This window comes from Diprion similis, chromosome 14 (assembly GCF_021155765.1).
Source record: "Diprion similis isolate iyDipSimi1 chromosome 14, iyDipSimi1.1, whole genome shotgun sequence".
In the NCBI taxonomy this organism is placed as follows: domain Eukaryota; kingdom Metazoa; phylum Arthropoda; class Insecta; order Hymenoptera; family Diprionidae; genus Diprion; species Diprion similis.
The window spans coordinates 11,209,641-11,236,663 of NC_060118.1; the positions used below are offsets into that span (position 1 = coordinate 11,209,641).

At 39.5% G+C, this 27,023-nt stretch overlaps 2 protein-coding genes across 3 annotated transcripts in view; one reads left to right on the forward strand and one right to left on the reverse strand.

Annotated features, from left to right (window-relative positions):
• Window positions 1–15,266: 15,266 nt before the first annotated feature.
• Window positions 15,267–27,023, reverse strand: part of LOC124414757 (lachesin-like) — a 75,892-nt gene continuing 64,135 nt past the window's right edge. For both annotated transcript variants that reach the window (XM_046895817.1, XM_046895819.1), the window contains exons 4-9: window positions 25,183–25,368; window positions 24,873–25,065; window positions 24,612–24,740; window positions 17,606–17,725; window positions 16,571–16,741; window positions 15,267–15,638 (exon numbers count right to left, since the gene is read on the reverse strand). In XM_046895817.1, coding sequence (XP_046751773.1) covers window positions 15,370–15,638; window positions 16,571–16,741; window positions 17,606–17,725; window positions 24,612–24,740; window positions 24,873–25,065; window positions 25,183–25,368 — 1,068 coding nt within the window. In that variant the 3' untranslated portion in view covers window positions 15,267–15,369. The remainder of the gene's footprint in view (window positions 15,639–16,570; window positions 16,742–17,605; window positions 17,726–24,611; window positions 24,741–24,872; window positions 25,066–25,182; window positions 25,369–27,023) is intronic.
• Window positions 19,416–21,367, forward strand: LOC124414755 (feline leukemia virus subgroup C receptor-related protein 2-like). The gene is made up of 6 exons (XM_046895815.1): window positions 19,416–19,652; window positions 19,794–20,263; window positions 20,335–20,549; window positions 20,614–20,717; window positions 20,786–20,896; window positions 20,995–21,367. Exons 1-6 carry the CDS (start codon window positions 19,444–19,446, stop codon window positions 21,308–21,310), a joined length of 1,425 nt encoding a protein of 474 aa, XP_046751771.1. The 5' UTR covers window positions 19,416–19,443; the 3' UTR covers window positions 21,311–21,367.

The window sequence follows — 27,023 nt, forward strand, 5'->3', positions numbered from 1 at the left end:
CCTACGCTCTTTTTGATGTGTTTTCTGAGTTCCTGGGGGTCGAATTACTCTAGAGATGGTCATACAAATCGATTCCGGAACAAAAGATTTTTCGGCCAAAAAAAATCCAAGGCTAACCCCTTTGCATTTTTGGTGAAAATTTCGACGACTTTGAAAAGTGCTGCAAATAATTCTTTAGGGCACTATTCCGACGTAATTTTGCGAGAGGAATCGATTGATCGCAGTCCCAATGCGCTGCGAGCAACACCTGTAAAGTTACAGCCGAAAAACTGCAGATTTTCATCGTCATTTCTCTGCTGATGGTCCTACGCTCTTTTTGATGTGTTTTCTGAGTTCCTGGGGGTCGAATTACTCTAGAGATGGTCATACAAATCGATTCCGGAACAAAAGATTTTTCGGCCAAAAAAAATCCAAGGCTAACCCCTTTGCATTTTTGGTGAAAATTTCGACGACTTTGAAAAGTGCTGCAAATAATTCTTTAGGGCACTATTCCGACGTAATTTTGCGAGAGGAATCGATTGATCGCAGTCCCAATGCGCTGCGAGCAACACCTGTAAAGTTACAGCCGAAAAACTGCAGATTTTCATCGTCATTTCTCTGCTGATGGTCCTACGCTCTTTTTGATGTGTTTTCTGAGTTCCTGGGGGTCGAATTACTCTAGAGATGGTCATACAAATCGATTCCGGAACAAAAGATTTTTCGGCCAAAAAAAATCCAAGGCTAACCCCTTTGCATTTTTGGTGAAAATTTCGACGACTTTGAAAAGTGCTGCAATTAATTCTTTAGGGCACTATTCCGACGTAATTTTGCGAGAGGAATCGATTGATCGCAGTCCCAATGCGCTGCGAGCAACACCTGTAAAGTTACAGCCGAAAAACTGCAGATTTTCATCGTCATTTCTCTGCTGATGGTCCTACGCTCTTTTTGATGTGTTTTCTGAGTTCCTGGGGGTCGAATTACTCTAGAGATGGTCATACAAATCGATTCCGGAACAAAAGATTTTTCGGCCAAAAAAAATCCAAGGCTAACCCCTTTGCATTTTTGGTGAAAATTTCGACGACTTTGAAAAGTGCTGCAATTAATTCTTTAGGGCACTATTCCGACGTAATTTTGCGAGAGAAATCGATTGATCGCAGTCCCAATGCGCTGCGAGCAACACCTGTAAAGTTACAGCCGAAAAACTGCAGATTTTCATCGTCATTTCTCTGCTGATGGTCCTACGCTCTTTTTGATGTGTTTTCTGAGTTCCTGGGGGTCAAATTACTCTAGAGATGGTCATACAAATCGATTCCGGAACAAAAGATTTTTCGGCCAAAAAAAATCCAAGGCTAACCCCTTTGCATTTTTGGTGAAAATTTCGACGACTTTGAAAAGTGCTGCAAATAATTCTTTAGGGCACTATTCCGACGTAATTTTGCGAGAGGAATCGATTGATCGCAGTCCCAATGCGCTGCGAGCAACACCTGTAAAGTTACAGCCGAAAAACTGCAGATTTTCATCGTCATTTCTCTGCTGATGGTCCTACGCTCTTTTTGATGTGTTTTCTGAGTTCCTGGGGGTCGAATTACTCTAGAGATGGTCATACAAATCGATTCCGGAACAAAAGATTTTTCGGCCAAAAAAAATCCAAGGCTAACCCCTTTGCATTTTTGGTGAAAATTTCGACGACTTTGAAAAGTGCTGCAATTAATTCTTCAGGGCACTATTCCGACGTAATTTTGCGAGAGGAATCGATTGATCGCAGTCCCAATGCGCTGCGAGCAACACCTGTAAAGTTACAGCCGAAAAACTGCAGATTTTCATCGTCATTTCTCTGCTGATGGTCCTACGCTCTTTTTGATGTGTTTTCTGAGTTCCTGAGGGTCGAATTACTCTAGAGATGGTCATACAAATCGATTCCGGAACAAAAGATTTTTCGGCCAAAAAAAATCCAAGGCTAACCCCTTTGCATTTTTGGTGAAAATTTCGACGACTTTGAAAAGTGCTGCAATTAATTCTTTAGGGCACTATTCCGACGTAATTTTGCGAGAGGAATCGATTGATCGCAGTCCCAATGCGCTGCGAGCAACACCTGTAAAGTTACAGCCGAAAAACTGCAGATTTTCATCGTCATTTCTCTGCTGATGGTCCTACGCTCTTCTTGATGTGTTTTCTGAGTTCCTGGGGGTCGAATTACTCTAGAGATGGTCATACAAATCGATTCCGGAACAAAAGATTTTTCGGCCAAAAAAAATCCAAGGCTAACCCCTTTGCATTTTTGGTGAAAATTTCGACGACTTTGAAAAGTGCTGCAATTAATTCTTTAGGGCACTATTCCGACGTAATTTTGCGAGAGGAATCGATTGATCGCAGTCCCAATGCGCTGCGAGCAACACCTGTAAAGTTACAGCCGAAAAACTGCAGATTTTCATCGTCATTTCTCTGCTGATGGTCCTACGCTCTTTTTGATGTGTTTTCTGAGTTCCTGGGGGTCGAATTACTCTAGAGATGGTCATACAAATCGATTCCGGAACAAAAGATTTTTCGGCCAAAAAAAATCCAAGGCTAACCCCTTTGCATTTTTGGTGAAAATTTCGACGACTTTGAAAAGTGCTGCAATTAATTCTTTAGGGCACTATTCCGACGTAATTTTGCGAGAGAAATCGATTGATCGCAGTCCCAATGCGCTGCGAGCAACACCTGTAAAGTTACAGCCGAAAAACTGCAGATTTTCATCGTCATTTCTCTGCTGATGGTCCTACGCTCTTTTTGATGTGTTTTCTGAGTTCCTGGGGGTCAAATTACTCTAGAGATGGTCATACAAATCGATTCCGGAACAAAAGATTTTTCGGCCAAAAAAAATCCAAGGCTAACCCCTTTGCATTTTTGGTGAAAATTTCGACGACTTTGAAAAGTGCTGCAAATAATTCTTTAGGGCACTATTCCGACGTAATTTTGCGAGAGGAATCGATTGATCGCAGTCCCAATGCGCTGCGAGCAACACCTGTAAAGTTACAGCCGAAAAACTGCAGATTTTCATCGTCATTTCTCTGCTGATGGTCCTACGCTCTTTTTGATGTGTTTTCTGAGTTCCTGGGGGTCGAATTACTCTAGAGATGGTCATACAAATCGATTCCGGAACAAAAGATTTTTCGGCCAAAAAAAATCCAAGGCTAACCCCTTTGCATTTTTGGTGAAAATTTTGACGACTTTGAAAAGTGCTGCAAATAATTCTTTAGGGCACTATTCCGACGTAATTTTGCGAGAGGAATCGATTGATCGCAGTCCCAATGCGCTGCGAGCAACACCTGTAAAGTTACAGCCGAAAAACTGCAGATTTTCATCGTCATTTCTCTGCTGATGGTCCTACGCTCTTTTTGATGTGTTTTCTGAGTTCCTGGGGGTCGAATTACTCTAGAGATGGTCATACAAATCGATTCCGGAACAAAAGATTTTTCGGCCAAAAAAAATCCAAGGCTAACCCCTTTGCATTTTTGGTGAAAATTTCGACGACTTTGAAAAGTGCTGCAATTAATTCTTTAGGGCACTATTCCGACGTAATTTTGCGAGAGGAATCGATTGATCGCAGTCCCAATGCGCTGCGAGCAACACCTGTAAAGTTACAGCCGAAAAACTGCAGATTTTCATCGTCATTTCTCTGCTGATGGTCCTACGCTCTTTTTGATGTGTTTTCTGAGTTCCTGGGGGTCGAATTACTCTAGAGATGGTCATACAAATCGATTCCGGAACAAAAGATTTTTCGGCCAAAAAAAATCCAAGGCTAACCCCTTTGCATTTTTGGTGAAAATTTCGACGACTTTGAAAAGTGCTGCAATTAATTCTTTAGGGCACTATTCCGACGTAATTTTGCGAGAGGAATCGATTGATCGCAGTCCCAATGCGCTGCGAGCAACACCTGTAAAGTTACAGCCGAAAAACTGCAGATTTTCATCGTCATTTCTCTGCTGATGGTCCTACGCTCTTTTTGATGTGTTTTCTGAGTTCCTGGGGGTCGAATTACTCTAGAGATGGTCATACAAATCGATTCCGGAACAAAAGATTTTTCGGCCAAAAAAAATCCAAGGCTAACCCCTTTGCATTTTTGGTGAAAATTTCGACGACTTTGAAAAGTGCTGCAAATAATTCTTTAGGGCACTATTCCGACGTAATTTTGCGAGAGGAATCGATTGATCGCAGTCCCAATGCGCTGCGAGCAACACCTGTAAAGTTACAGCCGAAAAACTGCAGATTTTCATCGTCATTTCTCTGCTGATGGTCCTACGCTCTTTTTGATGTGTTTTCTGAGTTCCTGGGGGTCGAATTACTCTAGAGATGGTCATACAAATCGATTCCGGAACAAAAGATTTTTCGGCCAAAAAAAATCCAAGGCTAACCCCTTTGCATTTTTGGTGAAAATTTCGACGACTTTGAAAAGTGCTGCAATTAATTCTTTAGGGCACTATTCCGACGTAATTTTGCGAGAGGAATCGATTGATCGCAGTCCCAATGCGCTGCGAGCAACACCTGTAAAGTTACAGCCGAAAAGCTGCAGAGTTTCATTGTCATTTCTCTGCTGCTGGTCCTACGCTCTTTTAGCTGTGTTTTTTGAATTTTTGGGCATCCAACTAATTCAGAATGGGTCATACGAATTGATTCTGGGACGGAAAATTTTTGGCTTTAAAAAAGACGAAACAGTCAGGCTAACCTCTGCGGATTTATGGTGAACATTTCAACCACCTTGTCAAGTTCTGGAAGAAATCTCTTGATTCATCATATCGACGTTAATTTGCCAGAGGAATTGATTGCGTAAATTTTGAATACACCGCAAGCAACCGATACAGAGTTCTTACCAACAATCGAAAGTATTTTCCCGTATCTTTTCAATAGCTTCTTCAGCGGGCTTTAGGGTCCCATCAGTTTAGAAACCCATTCAAAGCTATTCACAGACAAGAGAATCCTTGCTTACAGATAATTGGTTATACAGCCAACAAACCATGTATCGATAATCAAAATTCAGACCACCAAAAGCCTCCACGGGCACAATGCAGAAGGACCAGAATCCTGAACCAACAACTTACGGAATTCCTGAAATACCGAATTTTCCGAGAATTTTGAACCCTCGAATTTCGTCAACCTACTGCTAGGTTTATCACGATAATCTCATTGTATTAGGAAATCGCATATGTCATTCAAGAAAAAAAGACTGAAGGACCAAGCAACATTTTATCTTTTTAATCATCATCTTTATCAGTTGTATCTAAAATATACGTCAAAATGCTGTGTTTCACGGAGGTATATGCAACATCTCTTTGTTAAAGGCAGTATGAGAAAATAGTTAAGATAAAATATGTACAAAAGCTTCAAAATAATGCATCCAAAAATACATAATAGAAAATAAGCTCAAGACTTAGATCCTGAATTAAGTAACTAAAGTAGATTCTATCACTTAGAGCAGCTGATAAGGGACAGTGGTGGAATCGTTCACCATCTATCTAAAGCTCGAAAACTTGCACTGATATTCAGTTTGAAGTCACTTAGTAATTTTATTCTTTTTAATAGTTTAATGGTTACTTTCAATGATTTCACTGCGTCCGGTTTACAATCGAAAATTTGTCAAGTTGTATATATTGCACTCATTTCAATCAGAGACTTATCAATAACATTCTCGAACAATATTCCTAATAATATTCAAACAGTTTTTTCCTTCCACGTACGTACAATTTATCCAGAACATTATGTGATTATCGTATCACTTCGCAAGCGTAACGCCATCCATTAGCTGCAACTGATTACTCTGGAAAGAATAAACGTGTTTACTACGTCTTGCAATCTTTCGGTATTTTGTCTATTTTGTCTCAGTGCATTTCGTAATTTTGATCTTTTGAGTCTGTGATCAGTAGTTATTGATAAATTCGGAACCGCAAATTTTCGAAAAATCTGACTTTTTTTGATTTTCCAGTCTTTTCGCAGTGCAATATTTTGCCCTCCGTAATCTCGCCCAGTTGCAAAAAAGAAAAAAAGAAAATCGGTATACATTCATTCACACATTTTTGCGTTCTCAATTTCCAATTTTCTACAAGACAATTTTACGTATTTTCAGTCTTTCTACGTCTCTCCCTGTCGATAATCTGACTTCCGAGATTTCGTTCCGTCAACTTTTTAGTCTTCCGCATTTTTGAACCCCGCGCGAAATTCGGAACGATATTAAGCTGAGTAATTGATTAAAAAGTAATGCAATTTCCGGAAAAATTGGCTTCATAAAGCATAAGTATCTCTGGTATTTTATCTGCTCTCCTTCCCGCCTTTTAGCCCCTCTCTCGTTTTTCCTGCCTCTTTAATCCTCCTAAAACCCGGGAAATATTCCGGAAGAACGCCTCTCAGAATTGACCATGAAAATGGCTTCACACTTTCACAAGGGGCGGAGTATAAGCGTCGATTTAAAAGATTTGACCCGTTCATTTTCACGTCCTACACTCGCAATCTGCAGAACCCTTCGTTTCTATCGCTGATTAATACTCGTGAAATTAATTGTTGATTTACAAAAATTACTTTTATTGCTTTCTGCAATTAATCATCCTAAAACAATTATTATCTCGAGGGGATGAAAGATCAACGGTGAAAATTCAATTGAAATTCATTCAAATCAGGCGAACTTACGATATTGATTATTATTATTCAGGCGTAATTCAATGCAAAGATCCAAAGCGTTACGATGCAGTCAAAATACCTCCGGCTTTTCCCTAAGCCTCAATATCTCGTCTTTCTCAGTCTATTACGAATTTCCCGCAATTATGCCGATTACCCAGAATCCCGGTATTCCCCAAAAGGGAATGGGACTGAGCGAATGAAACACGGTTGTGAAGAAGAGAGCGAGAGTTGAAGAAAGTAAACTAAATTCCTCCCGAAATTTCCTGACTGAAGAAGAAAATCACTCGATTTTATTTCTTCCAGTTTCTCCTCTTCCGTTCAGTTTGACAGTTTTGTACAAATGTTGATTAATTATTAAATTGAATTGAATTTCCCGTCGGAAGTCGTGAGCAAGTAAAACTTTCAAACTATAGAAATCTTGTAGCTTCGACAGGTTGATCTCCAATGTAAGCGTAAAACTTGTATTAGTTTAGTCGACAGATTTAAAATTTTCTTTTATAGTTATTTTTCTATTGTACTATTTAGCTCTTCTGTCACATTTTTGATTGAAAAATTTAGACCGAATCAAATTATTCGTTTGGTATCTGACGACACGTTGAGTTAATTTGATAAACCTGGAACAGGATCAAGTAGTCACAGCAAGTGTCTGCAATACTGAGTCATCCGTGTCCCACGAATTTTGTTTGTGGGTTCCCAAGTCTGAATCTAGAAAGATTATTTATCAATTTTTATTCTGTATCAACTTAAATCGTTTTAATCAGAGCGAGAGACCAGCCAAATAGACAGTTTCTGTCCTAAGTTGCGTTAGCGACACAAAACCCTATACAATAATAGCTTTCATCGTGTTTGGTTATGAACCCGCCTGCGCCATTATCGTTGTGTTATTTTACTAATGTTATTGTTGCATCAAAGCTTGAATGGGGAAAACGGGACGTAACCGCAACGCAACTAGAAATAATGCAATTAATAACGTTATTCGGAAAACCGGACCCTGATTGAATGGCGATTTAATTATCCTCCCTCCATCCACCCTCTTCTTTGCGTATCATCGCGTCACGTTCCTCGAGCTTTTCCCCCCTCTCTCTATCTCTCTCTCTCTCTCTCTTTCACGAGTCTCTGTTGACGATTATTAACCGTTGATAGCCGGCGAGGCCGAAGGGCGAAGGGTAAATTCATTTCCACCCTCCTTCCTTGCCGCGTAACGCGAGTTGAATTTCACCGTCCAGAAACACCCGGCGGCCTGCACGTAAGGTGACCTATAAACCAGCCTTAACGTGGGCTTAGGCGAGCTGCGGAGCTTTATAGGTTTACACGTTTTACCGCGGTCGCGTTTCGACTCACCGAGAGATTCGCGATAGGATGCGACGCCGCCTTCTTCTTGTCCTCGAGGTATAACGTGCCTGCAGCAACGACGTCGAGACGTCCTTTGTCCTGTCAACGCGAAAAACCTACATTATGCAGTTCGATGCATAATCTGCGCCGCTATTTCCCTCCGCGATTCCTGCATCCGACGGAAACGGATATCTGGACCACTGTCGTGTCGCCTTTTCCATCCCCGTGTATTTCCAATTCCTTCCTTCCTTCCTTATTTCCTTGATCCTGAAACTCGCAGTTCACGGTAAACTCGATTTCATTTCACTTTTGACAGTTCTTGCATTTGCTCTATTCGTTTACCCTACATTTCTTTTTTCTAATTTTAGTCAATATTTAAACAATCATTGGTTCGTTTCTCCGTTAACCGAAGTTGTTTTCGCTTCTGTAACGACTAAGCGATCATATTTATAAACACTGGAAAAATAATTTCCATGAAATTTTTTTTCATAGAAATGTAAAATCAATTGGCAAATTTTGTCATTGTAAAATAAAATCAAACTTACCAGTAACTGTCTTATTTGTTTATTTATTTAAGGAAAAAATACCCAACAGGCGAACCCAGCAAGAGCGACAGCGATTACATCGAGTCCAATCTTAATATAGTAAAATATATATACACAAAGTATAAACAGTTTAAAGCAATAAAAGTAATTTAAAAAAAACCTACTACAAAATAAAACAAAACTAAATCAAGATAAACGAGAATAAACTGAAAGTACACATAAAAGAATACAAGTCAAGCCTGAAAAAACACACGTGCCAAACTCACATGATTACATATCCAAGAAAGTAATTTCGTTCTTACAAAAAAGCTAAAACAAACCTTTTTATATTTTCCTCATGAAAATTCTAGTGAATCATTATAAACGCTGTCAAATCATTTATTGTCAAACGTGCCTTCATTTATACAGATTTTAACTGATTCTACGTTGATCTCTATACAGATTTGCTCGATGATTTGGCAAAGTTGAAACCTCAACAACGTTTCCTATTATTATTAAATTCATAAAATTATAATAAATAAAAATATAAAATACTTTTCTCAGCGTGCATATTACTTAGCGAGGAGAGTGCGAGTATATCCGGTTCGACAGTATACACCTGGAGTACCCATAGAGCATCGCGGCTACACTGGCTGTTCTCGGAGATTTCGAGCGTTGCGGGCATTTGTATCGACTTGCGGATCAGATAGAAGCCGGAGATTGTTGTTTGTTTGACGCTGGGCAAAGTTTATCGGATCTTGGATGATGCCTTCTAAAGTTGGACCCAAGTCTCGGCAAACAGCGGCAGCCCGCCCCGTCAACCCCTCGGGGGTTGCCACCCCCGATCCGAGACGCCGGCTAGCCTCAGCTCTCGCTCTCTGATCCTCGGAATTCCTTTGGAAACTTTCCGATATTCATATCTGCTTGCTGTTACATCAAAAATTCCAACCTCGCCTCGCCTCAACCCCCAATCCGCGTCCAACCCACCCCCCGATCCTCTTGAGGGCCGCGCGCGGCGTCTCAGTTATAAAGGATTCGCAGCCACTTACAATATCAGTGGCTTCCATCCCCTCCTCACCCCCATCGCATCCTTACGAAGACCCTGTTATATAACATTCCTGCATCGCCCAGGATTACGATATTGCCCGGAAATAGGGGATGGGACGAGAGGCTGCTCCGCCTATACCCAAAGCTTCTGTATTACGTTTCGGTGCCTTTAACCACCCCAATACGAACCCCCAAATAGCGTTGACCACAGCGATGCGTCTGCGGCTTTGCCTCGTATTTCGGGGTAATCGTTCTTTGACAAGTTAAAAAATGTTCACTCTTCTTGTCGTTTTATTTTTCTCTTTGTTTTCGATTTTTTTTTTCAACCTCCACCCCCGTTTTCGTTCGGAAAAAGAAACAACGCGAGAACCGAAATTTCTGCCCTCGGAATATCTGGTGACATTCTATTGTTTTTACCTTTCCTTTTTTTACTTTTTGTTTCGTTTCAGGCCTGATCATTGCTACGAGCTAATCTTACCCTCTTTTTATCCCTCCTCATCCTCTTCGCCGATCTGGCGCTCCTTCACTGATCGCTTCGAGATTCGACGGTCCATTCTTCTCCGGATTCGTTCTTTTCGCCTTGCTTTTACCTTGACGGGTCTCTTTGATCGCTTTGACGATGATGACGCGTTCTTTCTGTCTTACCCCTCTTTTTACTTTACCACTATCATCTTTTTCAACCTCGTACTTCTCCCCTCCCCCCTCCCACCCACCCTCTTCTCACTCTCTGGATAGTGTGTCGTTGTAACTTCTCTTCGATACGGAGATAAATATGCGATGTAAAATGAGAAAGGAAAAAAATTAATTAGGAAACGATATGAAAATCGATGTCGGCCGATTGAGCAGAGAGAAAACTTTGAATAACGAAAAATTTGCTAAATATAATACTAAAGAAATTCTGCAAACTGTTGTATAAAACTCAATTAATTATAATCGAGACAAATGACGAGTCGAAAGGCTCCAACGACTCATTGAATGGAACGATCGTCCCGATTTTGAGCCTCATGCTGAACGACTTGACTCGATGGAATAGGTGGGGGGGATGTAATTACTTCGTTACGTATACTCAGCTCTGAATTCTGATTGAATGATCATCAAATCATTTGCCGTTTATAACAAGGAGTATATAATTATGAGGGGAGGCTTGCCGAGGGAATGATGAAATGACATAAAACCACCATTAGAATTACATTGATCATTGTATTTATTCAACTAAATGGTTTTCCTTTCGTTTCTTCTTAATTCTAGATATGCGTTTACGTGATGTGTGTCTGTGTGTGTGTGTTTGTTTCTTTTTCATTTACATGGTGGTTTCCTTCCATCGTCGTAAATCCATTATACCATAAAATTATAGTATCATGTGTGTAAATAGATACAGTATCGATTAAACGTGTGTCATATTCATTTATGCGATGATTATTACACGGGACATTATTTCTTACAGTTACAGTTACAGTTACATGATGACATGGTTATTGTACAGTGCGCGCGAATTGTTAATCATTTCGGTACATTTGTTTATACGTTATAAACTCAAAGTGTATAAATATAACGTAATTCATGACGGAGGCAATTTTGCTCTTCGCATACAACAAATAAATGGGTTCGATACCCTTTGATTCATCCCCCATAAATCCTCTCCGTTTTTGATTTTGTTATTACTCATTCCCCTTATTCTAAATAAAATATTATTCGCTGGCTTATGTATATCGCCATGACCAAGTTTGATATAAATTAATTTGTTAATTAGCATTCAACGAGGCGAGCCAGATGGCGGTTCCTCACTTTCCCCTCATTTGGCGTGAAACTGTTTTAAATTCAAATAGGGCAGGTGCCTCTATAATAATGCTCAGCTACGGCAAAATTTCTGGAACGTTGTATACCTTCACCACTTCTATCAAGACGTACCATAACTCCGTTTTTCAATATTTCAAATTATACTTTTTTCGACTTTTTTCACCTTTTTTTCGAAAAACAAAACAAAAAAATTGGTGAACAAAAAAGTGCGATCAATATACACTGAATAATTAATATACGTTACTTAGTCCTCCTTCTCACCACTCTGCAAAAAAAAAGAAAAGACTTTTCGTTATTTATACCTGTAAAATTCATCCCACTCCAAGTTTTATCGTGTCGTTTAAATATATTATAATCCGTATCCCATCGACAAACGGGGTTTTCAATTGTTTCCTGTGTTTACTTTTAATTTTCCCACCCCTACTGTTGCTGTTGCTGACGAGTTATCTAATAAAGCTACGTCGACCTCTCGCGCAAAGCTTTACCCTCTTTCGTTAAACAAGAAACAGTTTTTCCTACTTGAAACTTATTTTTAATTTTATACATAAAACTTTTCGTTTTCATTGATTTTTTTTTTCTTTTTTTTTTTTTTTTTTTGTTTTATTTATTGATATTTTCTTCTTCTTCTTCTTACCTTTTCTCTTTACTTCCACCTTTCTTTCTCAAGCGGATAACATTTTTTGACTTGTGTTTTTCTTTTTGATTCTATTTCTGCAACGCCCGTTCACGTTACACATATTTCAACAGGGGATTTGATATTTTCTTCACGTCGTGAAAGAAAAAGAAAAACTAAACTATTTCGAAGGGTGAAAAATGATTGAAATCATTTCAACTTAAATATTGTATCGTCTTATCGAATATCGTAACAATGTTTAAAATGTTGATACAGCTGCATATGTCAGTATATATATATATATATATATATATATATATATATATATATATATATATATATGTATGTATAAATTTGTCCGAAAAAAATCATATGCATGACGTATAATATATTAATTATATTCCTAAAGTTGTTCTACAGCACAAAATATTCAATATATAAACACTTCCATCGCTTATCTCATACGTATATGTATATACATATACATATATGTATATAATATACGCATATGAATAACTGTATTGTATTTATAAAATTCATATGACAGGTTTTCAACCATCGTAAACACCTACATTAACAACTTCATAACTTCAATAATATTGTTATTAAATTCTATTTAATATGTAAGTATATATAATATATATGTATATATATATATTTGTCAATTTTATTTTTTCATATGTCCGTTCATGCAATATATATTTATATTCACATTGTACACAGAGTTTTGCAGAATTATAACTATTCATTTACGTGCTTACCTGTGTATATATATATATATATGGTACTGCAGGATTCGGATCAGTCATCGTCCCCGAAATGAAAACTCAAAATTGTATTTCTTCTATGAGTTTGAATATCGATGAAACATCGCCAGGTCAAAAAAAAAAACGTATTAAAGATGAATTTTTTAATAAGAATTTTGCATTAACTCTGAAAGACTCTGCATAATGTGCAATATGTAATAATGCATAAAACTCAGTTGTCTCGAGTTTTTATTAATTTCTATTTAATTCTATTCGTCACAAAATAAAATTTTGGCGATATGTTTATTAGTGTTTTTGCGAAAAATAAAATTCACATTTTTTTTTAACGTTTGTAAGTGTATCAGAGTAGATACAAAAAAAAAATAACAAAAAATCGATTCAACGAAAAATATATGAATACCTATATTGTGAATATAAATTGGTGAGAAATGTATTTGATCATCGTAATACGTAATAATATGACGATAAATGATTCTCTCACCATTTTTAATACATACCTATATATTTTATTACTTTATATATAATATCTATAATTATAAGTTATCAGTTTAGTTTATATGTACAATTTGAGGGTTGACTAAGATTCCCTCTTTTTTTTTTTTCTCTTTTGTATCGTACTCGCCGTATTATACCTGGTGGTATTATCAGTTTTCTCATACATTGAAGAAAACTCTTTCTTTCTCTTTCTTTTCCGTTTTCTATGTCAACAGAAAATATAAATAATAATAATAATGATAATAATCGTGACAATAAAAAGTAAAAGAATTTTAGAATCAACACTGAAAATTGCGGGTATACTGTAGAAAAAAAGAGGTAAAACAAAACGAAATAACTTTGAAACGAGATCTGAGCGCCTCCCTCACTCTGGAATGTTTTGTGTTTAAAATGTTTTTGCTTCTCATCTTTTTTCGAATTTTTTTTCTCATCTTTGGCACGACAATATGTGCAGGAACGTTAATTATTTCAACACAGGCGTTGCAGTAACTTTTGAGTTATTTTTTGCTAGAGGTAAATATATATGTTATATATATTTATATATACAGCAAACAGTTTATAAAAAAAAAGGGGAGGAATCGCATCGAATAACGAAATGGATTACGATTATTGTTTATATTGGAATGAGACTAGATTTCAATCAAGATAACTCGAATTAACGCTGAGTTAAGGAGAACCCAGAAAAGTTGGCGAAGTAAATGAAAGTTATAAATGAATGTAAAATTCAGTCGAACATTTGTCCCAAGCTTTCATTGTACAATCTCTGAAACATACTGTTGATAATTGAATTTACAACACCTGTGCAAATATGAAGTTTAATTTTGAATAAGAATGAAATTTTGATTCAATATTACGTAGATATGAATATAGGTACTTTACTAATTCGTTAAGACGCTTGTCACGTGTTGTCGAATAATCATCTTTTTAACTTCCCGTTTGATTTCATTCTGGACTGATTAAAAAAAAAAACACTTGTGCGTGCTCCGCGGCGTTTTCGCGGTTCTTCTGGACTTTTTCAGAACGCCTTTACAGAATGGTTGGGGTGAAATAAAGTGGAGAAAAGTAAAAGTCCACCTTCTGCGCAACCTTTTCGCCATACTCTCATCCCCGTTTTCCGTTTTCTCTCCTGTTGCGATAGGCACACTCCAAACCCCAACGGTCCGGCCGCCATTATATTCTTCCGCGTCTCTAACTATATCCACTTTCGCCTTAGCTTCCATTGTCAACCATCGCGCCCCTTCCCTTTCATCCCTTCTATTGCCCTCTTGTGCTTTTCATCATCGCACGTTTTGGGTACTCGTTATAGGCATATCTACGTGGATCGCACGCACTCGCATGAGATGTTACGATTTTTTACCTCTCTTCTATTATTTTCAGATACCAAGAAAAGATGCTGGAAGTTGAAGAGGCTAAAAATCAAAGTGGAGCAAAGACGAGAAGACACAAAAGAAAGAAAAGAAACGTCAGGAGAGAATAAAAATCGGTAATTTTCTTTCGGAAAAGAGAGAAAGAAAGAAGTGATCGTTCGCTTCTCTTGCTATAATTTTCTGCAATCCAATAAAGTCGGACCCTTATTGCCGTAAAAATGTGTATAAATGAAAAATTGCCGCATTAAAAATAACCGAAGGACACTGACACCCAATTTTCTAATCCTTATTCGCATACATACATTATTACATCACGCAAGCGCGCCTCGGGAATAACATTATTATTATTATTATTATTATTATTACTATTCTTGTTGTTCTTGTTATTATTAAATATTTACAGTATTTTAAGCGGAAGCAACAGTTACTAGTTATTAGGCTTACGAGCCTCGTAGAATCATTCAATTCATTTTCTAGCCTCAGTACGATCACATTCTATGAATGAGTACCAAAGAAAAAACAAAAAACAAAACATACACACACAACAAAAAACGAAAAAAAAAAAACAACAACAACAACGAACAAGCAATATTTTCGCACGTAGGTATCTATACATAACAAACAACACAGTAATTAATCGTTATAAATTTGATATCTGATAAACCGTTAAAAAGAAATAATTTTTCTCGCTGTCTCTCTCCTTCGCGAATTCACTTATTAACCATCGATTATACTTAGACAGTAATATACCGATAGAAACTAAATTCAACGAGTGAAAAAAGATTGCTTTGCTATATCGATTAGACCCGCTGGCACATCAGGATCGAGGATAGTAACGAGGACACTAATAAAATGCTGACGATTACTGGAGGTCCTAGCCTTTCTCTCACGGCTCCTGCCCCCGTCGTGTAATCCTCGTCCTCGGGCGACTCCATCGTCGAGCCAGTTTCCCTCAACGAACCCTGGAAGACGTGATTCAGTCTGTGATCCCGCTCGTTGCTGAGGTCCGAGGCGTCCTCCATTTCTCCCCGGTCTCCGTGCTTTTTAGGGTGCTTCGGCAGCTCCATGTCTGGAATATTTTTAACAGGTCGAAGAGGAACGAAAAATACCTAAAGTTGTCTAAAGAAGTTCGTCATTTTCGCAAGGCTACGTAACGCGTGAAGACTTTGTGACGGGGTGGAGGAGACAAAAACAGAGAAAAATACATCGCCGAGGGTGGAAGAAGGGAGAGAGAAAAATTCTTATAACTTTTTGGGGGAAGAAGAGCAAGCGCGTCACGTGGCCGAGCACCCTGTGCACGCCCGGCTCGCAGAACTAGCAGTTTAGCGCTGATAACACTTGGCGGACTTTTATCGATCATGTCTGGCAACATATGGCTCACCCAATTCTCGGCTTTTTGGCGTTTTGTCCGGAGGTTCGGGCCGGCTACGCTTGATAAACGATAACTAATACCCTGGGATAACGGAGGGGGTGGGGGGGTGAAAAGAGGGTGAGGGAAGGGGGTCAGGAGATATTGTTTCGCCTCTTCTCGGACCTCGGGGAAGGTGAGCCACGTAGGAAAATACTCGGGAATCCATCTTGCGTCTGATCGATATATCCTTGGTATATGGCTTCAGATTTTTGATGTCTAGTCAAGGGTTCTTTTTTTTTTTTTTTTTTTTTTTTTTTCTTTTACACTGCCTTGGAATCTCCTATTTTACCCACTCGTTCTAGATCACTCAGCCATTTATATTCCCCACCGTGATGATGTGCGATTATAATCGATTAATCGATTTATCAACGAATTTCGGTTCAACATTTTTTCGATTAATTGATTAATCAAATCTCTGAACGACGTATAGAAAAGCTGATTGATATTATACAGAATCGGAAAAAGGATTAATCGAAAAACTCATTAGCATTAATATAAGTGGTGGGCGTGGTTGTGAACGCCGAGATACGATGCGAAGACGAGAACCGGACGTCGGGGGTGAAAATATTGTAATGAAAAGCGCTACTCACCGTAGAGACGAATACTGTTTTCTGCATCCCCTATAGAATTTTTTGAGATGCATTTGTAACCGCCTAAATCCTGCTTGTTCAGATTTCTTATCACAAGACTCATCCGCACGCTGTAAACCGACGTTGAACTCTCCGTCATCGTGTATTTACTGTTGCTGATTATCATCTCGCCTGAAACAACCGGTGGCACAAAAAACGGTGTCAAGTGTTTATTAGAGCGATTCACTTTTTACCTTTTTTTTTAAGGTGCCACTCGAAAAATTTGTGACAAACGCTGAAAAAAAAAATTATCGTAAAACCTGGAGGAGATAGAAAAATATTTAGAACTCGCTACCAATTACTGAAATATTTATTATTAATTTTTATGTGTACACTTTACGGACTTACATATTTATATGTATATATTAGTTCATTTTTTTCGTATCGTGGTCCGTAAGGTGTACACATAAAAATAAATAAAAACTACTACAATAATTAATAGCGACATCTAAATATTTTCCTACCTCCTCCAGGTTTTACGACAATTTTTTTTTTTCATAATTTGTCAAAAATTTTCAAGGTGGCACTTGGCAAGAAATAAAAAAAATTAAATAAACCAGCCTAGTGTTTATCGATTTCGAGACTTAAAATCCTCGAATTGCCCATTTTATCGATGAAATTCATTCGATTCTTAATCTTACGAGATCGGATCAATTTGAAAACCACATTTTTTTGTTACTGACTTCGTAACTTGTAGGAGAATTTATAATTAACTATTGTAACTAATTTTGCAGCTGAATTTTTTCCAGTTTTAACAAATACCATAGTTCTTGGTCCTGTTAACGTATAGGACGGTATTTTTAGAGACTCACTTTTGATTTCATTTTTCACATCATTATTGTTCACGTGAAAGAGGTCAAAAGATTTTGCGAATATTAGCACAGGGTCGTAAATAACGCGGTTGAAATTCGGAGGAAATGGTGAATTTTTGCAACTCGGGATAATTCACCTGTTACAACTAACTCCTAGAATCATCCATCCGGTTTTCATTCTTACCGCTTTCTCTTGTCCAGTAGTTTATCGCCTTCGGCGAGGCTTCGACTTGACACAAGAGGGTGACATCAGTTCCTGGCGGAGCCCCGACCAATTGATTTGGGACTTGGACCATCGGATGAACTGAAATGCAGAATAAAAACGGATGACTTTCTGCGGAAAAAAAATACACCGTTCGACAATGTGATTGGTGGGAGTACAGTGATCGGGTAGAGGTGATCGAGCGAAAAAATAACAGTAAAAAAAAAATATCATCCATGCAATTAAAACTTTCACCGTTTGTGATGTTCGGAATCGAAATTGCAAAGGGGGACGTTAATCGACCGGCTCTCATCCTCAACGTGTTTATTTTTATGTAATCTGTAAACAGGGATGGAAGGGAAAACAAAAACGAGGCAACAACACTTGGCCTTAATTTTATAATATCAGTCCCGAAAACGAGCAGCGCAGAATTAGTTTTTTTTCACGGAAGTCGAGATTCCGGAAGGTGATTGGTTCGGAAGAACCTTCTCGTGTGCTGGATTCCTCGCGGAATGCCTGAAGGATTCAGCATCTGAACAAGACGAGTCATTGACTCTGACAAGACCGAGAAGTAAAAGCGGGGTGAGAGAAAAGAGGATGTAGGTACAGAAGCCGTGGCTAATAGCCTGGGATTCCGTTGAGTTGATGCGATTGCGGTGTGAAATAAGCCCCGGAGGGCCAAAATTCGTCGACATCGTCTCCTTGTGGTTGGAGGAATAACCGAGGGAGGTCAACCGCCAAACGAAAGGATTCAGCTGCGGCTTCAAGATAACGCGTGAACTTCGATTCACCCGGTGCAAAATGACCAGCCTAGTGAGAAGGAAACTGGCATTGGCTTCTTCCTACACCGAAGAAATAGTAATGAAATTGGACGAATTGGTGAAAACAGGGATAATGTTTTTAGGGTTTGAATTTCGGGAGATCGAATGAAGCTACTGTATCGTTATTTGGCGACTAAATTTGGCGAATGATGAAATTTTTACGTAAGTTATTGCCACTGATCTTGGTTCCTAAGGATACACTAGGTGGTGATTAGACTTGTATGAATTGATTCTGAAATGCATAGATTTTGAAATTGAAATTGAAAATGAATTGAAATTTGTTGGTAAGATTTTGATAAAATTTGAAAAACACCGGCATCGATGTGCCGGAAGCAAAAATTACTCTCGAAAAACGATAAATTTTAGTATATTTTCTTCGTTATCTTCAGCTTTTGGTTATACGACATTTTAGGATTTAGAATAATTGACATGCGATTTGACGAGGAATTTTACTGCTGAAATTGTCTCCTCAATGCAGCTGATCGTTACGCGTTGCAATACAATTGTAACATGCATTGCAAGAGACCATTTTCGATATCACTTGTTAGAATATTATATACGCAGTTAATATAGTTTGAATAGCAAATATGAAACAGCTGCAACGACACTATGCGAGCTGACAATTGTAGTTACAACATTCTTATCGTTGACTTAAATGTTGCAGAAAATCTTTACGATCCTACACATTGAGACAGTCTGCAATTACCATATTCTGATGATGCAATATAACGACATATGTATAGCAGAGTAATTCGTTGTATGAAAAGATAAATATTTAGCTCTACAATGTACACCTGTTTTTGACTAAAAAAACATTGCAAATACTGGACACCACAATACAGAGTGGTCCGGAGCTTTCACTGAACTGAGAAAAGTGATGCTGCGTCAGTCAAAGCAGCGTTTCAAAGGCGGTAAGTCCAAAGTGTGAATATCGGGAACCCGGGTGAAAAGCAGCTCCACAGGAGAGGTATAGATTTTTTTAAACAGTGGTGGAAAATAATGAAAAATCAACAAATCACTAACAATGACGTCGTGCAGCATCTTAAGACTGAATGTGCAGAGGAGAACGAGGAGACCGTGAGTGGCAGTCCGTTCAAAGTCCGGGTTTTCAAAAGACGGTGGCTTCAGCTTTTCTTATTTGTTTTATGCGGCATATGCAGCAGCTATCAATCGCCTCAATTCACGATCATCAGCCATATTATAAGTCGGTAAGATGATTGTTAAACACGAGTAACTGTATTCTTGTTCTTGGTACAAATATTGATGAACCTTCGAAATTCTAAACGAGAGCAAAATCAGTACCCAAGACCTTGACTCGTGCTGCTTGTACAGAAAAAATGATTCCTCAGGTACTACGACGTCTCGGTCTTAGCAGTCGCATCGACCAACATCATGTTGATGGTGGGCTACTCAGTTTTCCTCTTCCCTGGCTTGTTTTTAATGGAACGGATAGGCATGAAATGGACAGTCGTCATAGGAGCCGCACTCACGTGTCTTGGAGCTTGGATTAAGGTTTTGGCAACAGCACCAGATCGGTTTCCGGTTCTTCTGACAGGCCAGGCGATAGTTGCGGTCAGTCAGGTTTTCATTTCTCCAGTTCCGGGAAAATTGGCAGCATTCTGGTTCGGAAAAAACGAACTTGCCCTTGCTACCGCCATCGGCTGCTACGCGGTTCAGATCGGCGTGTTAACCTGCTGCTTGTCCGTTCCAATTTTCGTCAAAAACCACGATGACGTCGAAAAAATTGGGCAGGAATTGTCCGCTATTTACTGGATACTCGCGATTGCATGTTCAGTCGTGACGGTGGGCGTATTTTTTCGTGAGTCTTCGCAATTCTCCGCCTACGAAGACGACGAATATGTTCCTCAACCGATCCTCTTTTTCCAAAAGTTTTTCAGGATGAACCTTCCATTCCACCGAGCGAGTCACGTGCGCTTCAAAAATCCACGCACGAGAATTTTGGTGAAGGGGTTTTGGTGTCCTTAAAAAAAATAGTAATAGAGAACAAAAACTTCGTCATTCTTTGGAACTCTTATGGTTTGATTGTTGGCATGTTTCTCTCAATGGGGATAGCTTCTAATCCGTTGTTCTTAACTCGCTTCAAGGTAATGCTACTGCGCACTCTGTATCTTCTTGCGATCCCCGTAATTGTGTTCAACCCTCTTTCAGGACAGCGAAGTTGATCTAGGAATAATAGGGGTGTTGATGTTCTCTCTGGGTACCATAGGTTCGGTAATCATCGCATCAATTCTCGACAAAACGAAGAAATTCAGGTCAGTTGACCAAGGCTGTGACGTATAACGACTTTAACGGTTGTAACTATAGCGTTCAACAATTGCAGAGTCATCAGCATCGCCGTGACCAGTTCCTCCGTACTTTGTCAAATACTTTTCGCCGTTACCTTGATCATGGAAATTAAATGGACGGTGTTTCTGTCAGCTTCGCTTTTCGGGTAAATATATGACTGGATCGTTGAACTACAGTTTCATCGATCATTGAAGTTATACTCACATTTCTCAATGTGACTACATTAAACCCTTTCTATTTCAGCATTTCTCTCATCAGTTACAGCGCGATTGGATTTGAATTATGTGCCGAAGCGACTTACCCCGAGTCTCAGGCACTGTCATCGGGGATTTTGAGCATCGCAGGACAATTGTATGGCGCTATCCTAACTCCACTTACCCTCAAGGTGATAGGCGTGTACGGAGACATAGCTGGACACGTGGTCATTGCCGTCATTCTTATCCTAGGAACTTTTTTGACGATAACGAATAAAATTGATCTGCGTAGGCAAAGAGCTGAAGAACATGCTGCACAATATAATGCGCTGAGTCAAGGAGCGTCACATCAAATTGACAAGTGATATTGATTTTGTTAGTCCTTGTCCACGATTTCAGTTTACTCTCGTTAATAATATATAACAACCCACAAAAGTAATTGTTTAAAATGTCTCGCCGAAAATATATTATTTTTACCGACCGCAGTTTAGTCAGTAAGAATGGAACGTCGTAGAGATCAACCTTGAGGCTGAGAGAAACTAAAGATTAGCCAGCAAAGTAAGAATCAACTGGACCTTGTAAAAACTAGGTCCTGGTTTAGAAGCACTTAAATAAGATAGTATCAGCTTATCAGTGATAACCGTTGAACGCACTGTACCCCGTTACAATGAATCAATCGAACGAAGATAGTGTGTCGATGAGAAATAGCTAATTTGACTCCTCAGACTCGCGAACGATACACGAGCTGCTTTCGATCCGGTTGTTGCTCTTTCAAAATCTGATCGAGAACTGAACAGAGCGAGAGGAACGTCTTAAATATACTCGAAGCAGAGTCTCCGCCGGTGTGGATCGGTAACAGAGATAAAGCAGTCGGTAAAACAGAGAATAATCTAGGAAAGGGAAAACTGAAGACTGCTTATAAGTATGAGAAACAATCGCACATAGTTTGGAGTCTTTTTTTCATTTCCTCAGTAATTTGAAACGTTTCAACAATCTTTTCAGTATTCCTTGAAATAAATTCTGCCTCAAAAACATCGTCCAAATGAATTTTGAGACGAAAAGTTTCTTGCTCTAAAAAAAAACGAAATCGGGAAGGCTGACTCGTCAAAATTTCTTTTTTTTTTTGCCCATTTCTGGTATGTTTAAAAAAATGCTGGAATCATCTTACCTACAATCTATATCGACGCACTGTTGCAAGAGAAAATGAATCAGCTGCACCGTCCCAAATCGCTACGATCAACTGTTCAAATCTCACAGCAGAAAAATGTCTCAATGAGTGATTCCTCTGACGTTGAGACAGAAAACAAACGTCAGGCGCATATCGTTTTAGGACAGAGTCGCAAACGCGACCTAACGCTGAAAGGCGAGGGGTGGTTTTCTAAGAGTAAGTCGGTTCAGGGAACTCGTCAAGTCTTCGACCCAACCTCACTTCGCATCGAGGTATATCGTCTCAAGTGTAATTTTATTATCTCGCGTTTCAACGCTTTCTCCGTTCCGCTCTCTACTGCGTCCCCCCCTCCTCCAACCGTACCGTTATTTAAGCAGTATTTCAGTTTAATTTTTTCCGTTCCCTCTCTTTTCGCCCGACGCAACTTCTCTCCGCGTTCCACCCCCGATGTCCCATCCTTGCCATCCCTTCCCGCAATATTCCCTTCCTTTTCTCTACCTTATTTTGTCGATCGTCCTTCTCCATCGCTCTTCTGCACGCCCGCAAGCTTAGTTACACCCTCAAAGCTTCTGTGCGCCTCATCCCCTTTCTTCTTTTTCTCTTCACCTTCTCTCACAACGACCGCAAAATTATGCAGAGGAAGGAAGGAAGGAAGGAAGGAAGGAAGGAAGCCTTCTCTATGTAGGTAGAGATATACGTACTACATGGTATACTATATTCATCCGAACTATTTTTTTCCCGATCCCGATACATCGCCTCGCAATTGCTGGATTTCTTCGATCCGGGTTTTCCGGTCCAGCCCAAGAGGCCTCAAAGATCGTACAAGATTTGAAATTGATAAATTGATAAATCGCGGGTGTAACGGAGCTCGAAGCAAGTCGCTTTGAGTCGCTTTTCCAGCCCAACGAATGGCCGTTTCCACTTCGTCGTGGCGACGGCAAAAAGGTCCCCAATTTCCGGCTTCGGCTTTTCATCAGGAACTTGACGAAGGTCGAACTTCACGATTATCACGGCATCAGAATTGCAAAATACGAAGTGCAGGGACGTAGATAAGAGAATAAAGAGCAGTGAGAACAAAGAAATTTATGCAGGAACAGAGAAAGAGAGAGAGAGAGAGAGAGCATCCACAAGTCTTCTTTTTCTCCTCCTTATTCTTTTCCCTCTATCTCTACCCTAGTTAAATATCCTCTCGTTGTATACGCGGTTACGACTTGCAGTCGTCCCCAAAGGCTGCATGCAGACTACGTTGTGGCAACGAGTCGAGTGCCGCTCGTTTCCCCCCTCTTTTTCACCCCACCCACCCCCACCACTACTTCTACTACTCAAGTTTCATGAAAATTTAATATACAGAAAAGAGAAGTTTTTCTTTTCCTACCCCTGCTGACTACCCCGCCGGAGAATAGCGGTATTTTCTCTTTTCTTTCTCTCTTTCCTTTCTGTCCGTACTTTCGTATCTCGTTTTCGTGTACCTACCTCCACTCTCTCCTATTTTTAATTTCAATTCCACGTTTGTTTCGCTATCTTTTCTTTTTCACCTTAATTTGCAGCAAACCTGACTCTCTCTGTTTCTTTCTGTTCCGTTCTATATTTTATTACCTACTTCTTTTTCATTACAATTTGTATTCTATGTAATAAAACTCTTAACTATACGTTAATTCGATCCTGACAATTTTTTTTCACTCTTGATAGTAAATGAAGAATAGAGTAAGAGAAAAAGGGAAAATTCAGGTTGAGAATTTGGCCAATATACATATATTAACTGTATTACTACGTAAAATAGAATTTCAAATCAGCTTTTACGAAAAGGGAGGGGAATAAAGTGGCCAATTGTTTTCCACACCTCCCTTCTCTCTTTCTCTCTTCCACCGTAGGATGAGTATGGCGCGCTAATTTCGCTCGCCGTTATCGCGACATGTTTTATTTATTTATTTATTTATTTTCTTTTTTTCTGCTTTTTCTACAGACGTTATTATTTCACCTCACCGTCTCTCTTTTCTCTTAAAACTGTTTGCCATCCGCGTCTGTTAATGTCGGTGCGACATTTTGTTGATTTTAAGATATTAACAAGAGACTATAAAAACCGCCGCCAAGCGTGGATTAATTAAATAAAAATAAAACTACGAGGTTCCACGTTTCAACGATAAACTCAAATTATAATAAATTAACGGCAGACTTTCCGCTGTTCTCTCTTCTCTGCGAATTTCCACTACCATCAGGAATAAAGTACCTACTCTGTCGTACGGCAGAGAAGGATTCAAAGTTTAAATAACTAAACAAATAAAAATTGTACACAGCTGGCAACGATTTCTTTTCAAATGAATACCGTTCACCGTCTACCCCTCGTGATTACAATAATTATTGCAGAAGTATTAAATATGTGAAACCAAAAAACTCGGCATTTGTCAACAAAAAATTAGTCCAATAAATAAAAAGCTGTAAAAGAAGGGTTACAGGGTTAACTTCTAAGGATTATTAGTACGTATCAATAGTTTACCTACAATGAACGTGCAGCATGATGCGTTTGCTGACGGAGGGTGGAACCCCGTTTGCAGCTATGCAGAGATAAGCGCCCATTTCACTCCGAGTCACCTTGGTCAGGGTGAGGACTTCGCCTTCGGCCGATTGCACTGTAAACAGTAGTAAAAAAAGGATGTGAATAAGTAGAAAGAAACGGTAGAAGAACCTGTTCCACCTCCGAAGGTTAGTTTCGAAAATGAAACGTCATTTCCACTCTTCCGCATCATCGGAACGATTCTCACTTCTCGTTTTCCCCGACGCACCACTCCTCGTTATAATCTCAGTCTCGTCCTCCCGTTTCCAGGTGATTTTGGGCTTCGGGTAACCCCGAGCCTTGCATATCAGTTTAGCCGATCCACCCTCGGGCACCATCAGGTCGCCGCTTGTCTCCTCGTAGACGATGTCCGGCGGAATGACGACCTCGAGGTAGGCGCTCTGATGGAACGGAAGTCCAAGGAAAGAATGAGAAAAAAGGGGAAATCAGATGACCTTCGAGGTGAAAGAGAGGGGTGGAGAAGGATAAACTAAACTCCGGAAGACAAAGACACTTGCCTGACTCTTCATTGGGTTCGTGTTGACCTGACACATGTAGACGCCTCTGTCCTCTCTTCGAGCACCTCGGATGTTCAGGGTCCAGGTGTTGTAGTCGTTGTGGGTCACCGAGAGTCTCGCGTTGTTCGTTATAACGTGTTCGTGAATGGCCAGGATCGCCTTGGTGTCGGCCTTTATCCACGCCACCTGACCTCACAGACCCTTTACTTAGTAAACCAAGCACCTCGAGGTCTTCCTTCAGCTCGTAGCAGAGCAACACGTGCACGATTCTTTCTATCCGCGTAGGAACCAACCGATATGGTTCCGTAACGAAGAACGAACCACCCCTTTTCCAATTTTGATTTTACGAAGTACGTTCTCTCGTTCCTGGATCTCGCGATCCATTTTTTTTTTTTTTTTTTTTTTTTTTTGCTTTTCCTTTTCCATTTCCACCGAGGGATGGTTCGCTCCACGTGGTTATGTACATCGTATCTTATTGGCATCGAATTGAACCTTTGCCTTGTCGAATATTTGACCTTTTGTCAGGACTGAGAGGAGGGTATCTATCAACTAACAAAGAGGTCGCGGTGTGCGCGGGGCTCTATATGGGCGGTTCTTATCGATATCTCGAAAGCGGCAAGAGCGCGTAGAATACGATCAACGACGACGGTGAAGCTGCTGCCGCTTTACCTCCCCTAGCTGCCATGATCGCCAAAAGGGAGAAGAGGGCCGAATGGCTTTGGATCCTACACCCCGATTCGGAAGATCGTGTGTGTTTGGTACTGACGGCCCCACGAGTGCTTCCACTTATAATACATTACGGGATCCCGTAACCCCTTCTCCATTTCCACCCCTGCTTAGCCAGCTATCCCTCGCGACCCGAACTCAACCCCCACGTCTCTGAGTAACAGGGGTGAGCGTCCGGCGAAGAATCGAATGAATGAAAAGCTCGATTTTTTTATACAAGCAATTATACAAGAAGACCGGCGACACCTTTTTATTTCTGCTGCACTGATAGAAAAATTTTACTCGTTATGGTAAATGGAAAATTATTGTTAAACGGGTATTGTTACTGTAACGTGGTTTATATGTCTTGTTGAAACTACGCGAAAATCTGGTACAAATAATAATATTTAGTCTATAAATCGAGTTTTTAATACTAAAGAATAGTCACGTATACTCGCTTTTCTAGTTACAGCTACAAAACTTGTTTTCTCTTTGTATCGGTTATCGTAAATAATGAAAATAGTTAAGGACTTTGCAGTAACTATAACTAGAAAATTTTCTCTCGACGTACTTTTGTTCACTACGAAAAATCTCTACGAAAGGGTGATCCACCACTTTTCAAAAAACCGACTACAAAGTATAAACCATTCTACAAAACTGTTCTATAATTTGAATTCCATTACAATATTTAATTCTCTGCAATGCAAAATTTTTCGCTATACAATTTAATTGAAACGATTTTCGATTCAATAACTCTCTCTCTCTCTCTCTCTGACAGTTAAGAAGAAAAATGGATAAATTTATAAACCTTTTGCGAAATTTTTGACCTCAAAGAAAAATCAGACGGATCGATTTTTCTTTTCTCTTTATCCTTCGACGGCTTAAAATTTGAAAAATGTACGTTCTTAGCCAAGATCCGAAGATGTGGTTCCTCGGAGATACAACGCTCCAGACACCCTACGCGTATCTCTAGCTGCTTCATTCGCGACCTCTTTCATATGCAAACCATCTCGACCGCGCTATTGTGGTGCATTGTGGGATCTCCATGTTGAAAATCGCGATACTGGATCAGCGCGCGAGGCTCTCAGTCTTTTCCTGCATCGTATCGCGGCGTTTTATACACCTACCTTTCGTCT